A 6000-nucleotide genomic window follows, 5' to 3' on the forward strand; every position below is an offset into this window, starting at 1 on the left:
CTAAATATTCTTTGCTTTCTTACAATTAACTCTCTAATATAGCCAGAGAGATGAGTAGCAACACAGAAAACACAATTCAAAGTCCTACAACTGATTATAAAATGTGGAATATTACTGATTCTTAGGTCACCTATCTTTTTTATTTTCTATGACTTCCACTAATATTTCAGTTTCTGATCTAGAGAGACACTTGAGCCGAAGGAACCATCCTAAAAGCCTGGAATGACAGAACCAACCTGCTTGGAAATAAAAACTTGCCATATATACGGGCTGAGTATCCTTTATCCAAAATGCTTGGGACCAGAAGCATTTCTGATTTCGGATTTTTTTCTGATCTGGAAATATCTGCATTATATACTTACTGACTGAGCGTCCCTAATCCAAAAATCCGAAATCCAAAATGCTCACAGAAACCTGTCATTGCTCAAAATGTTTTAGATTTCAGATGTTCAGATTAGGGATACTCAACGTGTAATGCATAAACTAGAAAACATATAGGCAATTGACCAAGAAGAAGCTTTCTTCCACTGACCCTCCCTCATATACTTTGCAAGGTACACTGTTAACCTTGCAGTATGTAAAAATTAGGCAGGAAGCTAAAAATTTGATGTTCTTTTTCTAACAGCCCACATTTAGGCCAACATTTTCTTTTCACTTAACTAGGTTAGATACGCACTTTATTTTGGATCCTTACAATTCACTCACATAAAATAATCAAAAACCTCTGTAGAAAGCAAGTTCCATTATACTCTTTTCATGACAAAGCCTCACTTTCTAAAAGTCGGGAGGATCAGATCCATACGTCAACCACCTATATTTTAAAAACCACCACTGCCACTCATACTGAATGTAAAAAAGAATGAATGCGTCTTAATATACTGATATTGAAAGATACCAAATACATTTGTTAAAAATATATATAAATAAGATTCACTTTATGTGTGAGAAAAAAATGCACATATATAGCTTTAAAAATGCATGAGAAATAAATGACTATGGTTCCCCTTTTTCAGAGAGAGGTGACGGGATGGGCAGAGTAGGGGTATCAGCAGGGGTGAGAGGAAGACTTTTCACTGTATATCTCACCTATTTTGGCAAATTAGGCATTCTCATTCTATCCCCCACCCCTTCCCCATGCCCTACCCCTTGAGAAATGCCTTGCTTCTGAATCCTACTGCACATGCCGCACTCACATACATACAACCACCAAGAAGCAATTTATGCCAGGTATGCTTTTTCATTGACAAAGGACATTCTCCTAATCTTGCAAACATGAACCTACACTCTCAGCATTCACAAGACCACACCAATGCCACCTGACTTCAAAAGCTGCCAGGCCCCTGGGTGGTAAACACAGCCCCTCCTCAGTGTTCCCATCACTATGTGCCAGGCACTGTGCAAGAGCACAGCGGGGGGGGCACAAAGGGAAGCAAGACAAGGTACCTGCCTTCAGGGAGTTCACAGCCTCAAGGAAGAGACAGAAAAGGAAACAAAATTTCCAAATAATATGATACTTCTAAGGGCAAAAGTATACACCAATGTAATTGACCACATTGTATTTTAACAGTTTTTTCCTCTCTCTTCCCACATCTCTCAAAGATGAAAGCCTCTGGCATAGGCACTGGATCCACAGTTATCTGCATGATCTGAACTTCATAAATGTCTCCTGGATAGCAATGCAATGGTATTCGTATTTTCAGAAACAAAATTCACATGTGCCTTCATGTTTTAGAACAGTGATCAGTATATATGTCAACTATTAACCTGGACCTATGCAATGTATTATAGCCCTGGAATTTCAGCACCAAAACATTTTTTACCTCAGAAGTCCTCTGATCACTTTGTCCTCACCATGCAGTCTTGGCTTTGATTCCATAAAGCGGGGAAAGCATGAAAGCTGAGCCTGTTTCTTTTCCTGGAAGTTAATGTACTCTCACTTATTTTTACTCATTAGACTTAAAACTTTCACCCAATAACTTTGAATTTCTACTCATGGTTAATTTATGGGTAAATTCTCACAACTTTTAGAAAAATGTTAATTCTCAATTTGACACAGATTTGCCAGTATTTAGTTAAGGACCTCTTACACTTCAATCCTTGGACCTCTAGATATGAAAAATAATGATATTCTCCAAATTCTACTCATTCAGCTTTGCCCTCTCCTGAGCTCTATCCAAAAACAAATGATAGAAATGAATTGCAAACATAGCATGAAGCATTGTTGCAATTAATCAACCCAGAGCCCAAGGGAGGAATTGTTTCTATTTTTAAATGCACTGCTGCTTTAAGGGAAAACTGTAGAGAAATATGAAACCAAACTGCATAATGAAAATCAGAATGCATTTGGTGTCTTTCACCCTTGCAAAAACAGTAATCCTAATCTACAAGTAGCACTGCTGTGTTGACTCTTTTCAGTTTGTCTATAAACTAAATGACTGGTACTTATCTAGAATCCCACAGAAAGGGCCCAACCACCACTCAAAGAATCAGATCTACCAGAAGGACAAAACAAGAAAGCACCTATATTTCAATGCTATTTGTACAGCTCCAGATAAGGCACTTTACAATAAGCAAGCAGATGGATAACTCCCAAAATCACCCCACAAAATTTACTTAAAAGATCCTGATTAGTGAGTAATGTGGGAGTCCTATAAATGATCAACCGACCAACTGTCCAGTTATATTCTACCCAAATTCCACAAAATTAAATCTGTTTCTCTGCACAAATGACAACACTTGATTTCATTAAATAGTAGCTAACAGTAGCACTCCTTACGATGAAGAGTGACAAGGAGCAGGTGCCAAACCACCAAAGACAACAGAAGCAGCAGCTACATATAAAAGGAATTATAATATTCTACCTGTTTCCCAGACTGCTTTGAAGAATCTGACCCAACAGAATTTTTTTTCTAAAACAATATAACAATATCTAGTTTTGGAAAAAAACTTTGGTGATGTGGGCATCTAATTTAATCTGTAAATATTTTCATTTGTTCAATGAGTTTACTTATTATCAGCATGAAATATATTATCTACACTGCTATAAATGTATCTAAAAATACTATCCAAGGATACATCCATATAATTTGGCTATCAGATATCACCGTAAGAATCTGCAAGAGGTAGCAGAATGTTTGCAAACTGAATAAAAACTGCTAGGCTCAACACAAAAAGCAAAGCATTCCCAATCTTACCTCCTCATAATTTCTTCCCCAAAATTTAGCAAAATTGTGCCTGACCACCATATGATTATAGAATGGAGGCAGTTGCTTCCTTTAGCTATAAAGTAACAAACCCTACTTCTCTCTTCAGTGAAATTCTCTGAAGAGTAAAATTCACCAGACTGTAGCTCATCAATCAACAGGTGACTTTCAGAAACACAAACTCATACTCATTTCCAACAAAAATTACTTTTGTAAAATCTCCCATTTTTTTTTTATAAGCTACTGCATTACTTATTGAATGAACTCCCACTAATTTCTTCTCAGGGGCTTACCAGAAAAATGCCAAATATTCAAATTATTTTAGGGCATTTTCCCATACTGCTGCATGGAACAGAGCAGAATTAATAAGGACCCAACAGTTACCACTTTTCAAATGCAAATATGTTGCCATCTAGTAAATGCATCCCCCTTTTAAACATCCCCCCAGTGTCTATACAGTTCAGAGCCACTACTTTTGTTTCCTTGAAAATCAAAATTCGCGCATTACATTCAGGCATTATCTCGATCCAGCACCAACAACAAAAAAATAGATTTTAAATGGTCCAGCCTGAGCCTGCCTGCCTCGTACAAGAACTGTTTTGCTTTATTCTCCACCCCTCCCCCCCACCATTTTACATACAAAGTCCCTAAACGATTCTGCCAAAGGAAACAAACTGTGCAGTGGTGGAAAAAATCACAGGCACTGGGTTCCACGAATAATAAGGTCTTGGGCTGGTCACTTGCCCGCTTCGGACCTCAGTTTTCTTATCTGTAAGATGTGACCACAGGACTAATCATCTGGCCCACTCACACTCACGGGGCCTCCCGGCCCGCTGGACGGGTGCTGGCTCTGGCCAGGGTGCCCGGACACCGCAGCGGACGAGAAGGGACGGGCGGGGAGGGGGAGGCGCGGAGGGAGGAGAGGAACTTGGACTTGCAACAGCTTCGAACAGGAGCGTGCGATAAACTTGAAGCCGTCCTCGCAACAACAGGGAAGAGCTCTCCCATTTTCCTGGCTCAAACTTGCAGGACCTTGCGAGGTCGGATCCTCCGACCCGCCCTCTCCGCACCCGCCTTACCTTTCTCCCTGTTTGGTGTTGGAAGGAGGAGGGTGCAGGACCGTTTGATTCCCTTCCATCTCCACCACGCACTTGGTGTTCAGTTCCAGTTCTGAAAGCACAGAGGAAAGCCAACGTTGCAAAGTCGAGCATCCGCGCCGCCAGGGGCTCCGTCCCGAGAGGCGGCCGAGCCGGGAGGCGGCGCCGCGGCCAGCACCGGCGCTGCCCGCGCCGCGTTCCCCGGCCCCGGCCGCGCTCCCGCCGCCCCAGCGTGGCCGCCCCGCAGTTTCCAAAGTTGCCCCCGCCCTCAGCCCGAGCAGAAATACAAACGAGCGGAAAGCTCCTCACCTCGTCGGTTCATGGGCCGGACCCGGACGGCAACTTTTACCTTGGTATCCGACATGTTTGCTGCGCTCGCCGGGCCGCTCGCGGCGCCCGCTCGGCCCGAGGCGGCCCCTCACGCGCCGCGCCGCCGCCGCCGCAGCAGCAGCCGCGCGCCCCGCGAGCGCGGCCGCCGCCGCCGCTCCGCCGTGTGCTCCGAGAGGCAGCGCCGAGGCGCGCGGGCCATCCCGGGGGAGCGCGACGCGGGGCACGGCCGCGGCCCGGGGAGGGGCGGGCGCGCGGGGCGGGGCGCGGCGGCGGGCGGGGAGGAGGCCGCCGGGCCCAGGCGCCGCTCTAGCCGCGCCGGCCCAGCCGAGCGCGCAGCGCCTCGGCCCCTCGCGGCCGCCGGGGGCCCGGCCACGCCGCCATCTTCCGCGCCCGCCTTCTCGCCGGGGTCGCCGCGGCGCGGGGCGGCGCTCAGGGGCGGCTGGAGTCCGGGGCGGGACGCATTGTTCCCCGGGGGCGCCTCCCGGGCCAAGCCTGCACCGGCGCCTGCGGGGCCCCGGGGACACGGCCTTGAGCTCCAGTCGCCTTCGGGGGCCGCTGTCACCCGCAGACCCGGAGCCCTTGGGCGGCGGGAAGGGCTCCGACACGCCGTGCCAGGTGGGCAGGCCTTCCCCGCGGGATTAAATGCGCCTCGACCGAAATCCCGGCGCGCCGCCTCCCTCCGCCCCACACGGAGCTTGCGGCGGTCTTTTAGGATCTTTGTGGTGAACCGAGACTAGAAATTAATCTGTGAATCTGCCACCGACACCGTGTGTGTGTTTGTAAACAGTGCTCTCCCTTCCTTTCCCTTCCTCTCCTGTCGTGGGAGGGATGTCAAGTGGGCTGGGAGGGTCATTAACTCTTACATAAGAGTTTAATAGCAACGAATTCTGTCATCCTGCCAGATGCAGACCTCGCCGCCAGGGCGGAACTGGACGAAATCTGATTTATTCGGTTTGGTTCAACAAGTGCTTATGGGGCGCTAACTGGGTGCCAGGCATTTTGAAGCATACGGAAATCCAAAATGTGGAGTTTAGATCCTGGAATCTTTCCATGTTGCTTACATGTAGAAATCCATTTGTTGCGAGTTGTGTTGCGGTCCGGCTGTGTGCAGGGTGCTGTGAGGACACACATGAACGTGAACAGTGCTATGCACGGTACTCCGGAGGCACACGCGAAGGTGGGAGAAATGACGTGGAGACACGCATTGTGCCAGTGTGTGGCGGGCGGTAGGAAAGAGGTGCAGTCTGTCTCCAACACACACCAAGTTACCGCCTGACTTTAAGTGATGCTTCATTGATACTACAGTTGACTCTTGAACGGGTTTGAACTGCGTGAATCCACTTATATGCAGATTTTTTTCAATCAAAGGC

The 6000-nt window shown here is 47.0% G+C and overlaps 1 protein-coding gene across 4 annotated transcripts in view; it reads right to left on the reverse strand.

The window, feature by feature from the left end:
• The window catches only part of KIF13A (kinesin family member 13A), a 193354-nt gene extending 188509 nt beyond the window's left edge, over window positions 1–4845 (reverse strand). For 3 of the 4 annotated variants that reach the window (XM_045551849.1, XM_045551847.1, XM_045551851.1), the window contains exons 1-2: window positions 4610–4845; window positions 4283–4373 (exon numbers count right to left, since the gene is read on the reverse strand). In XM_045551849.1, coding sequence (XP_045407805.1) covers window positions 4283–4373; window positions 4610–4664 — 146 coding nt within the window. In that variant the 5' untranslated portion in view covers window positions 4665–4845. The remainder of the gene's footprint in view (window positions 1–4282; window positions 4374–4609) is intronic. The other variant, XM_045551848.1, reaches the window with a different exon arrangement.
• Between the last annotated feature and the right edge of the window lie 1155 nt (window positions 4846–6000).

The sequence above is a fragment of the Lemur catta genome, chromosome 5 (genome assembly GCF_020740605.2).
Source record: "Lemur catta isolate mLemCat1 chromosome 5, mLemCat1.pri, whole genome shotgun sequence".
Classification (NCBI taxonomy): Eukaryota; Metazoa; Chordata; class Mammalia; order Primates; family Lemuridae; genus Lemur; species Lemur catta.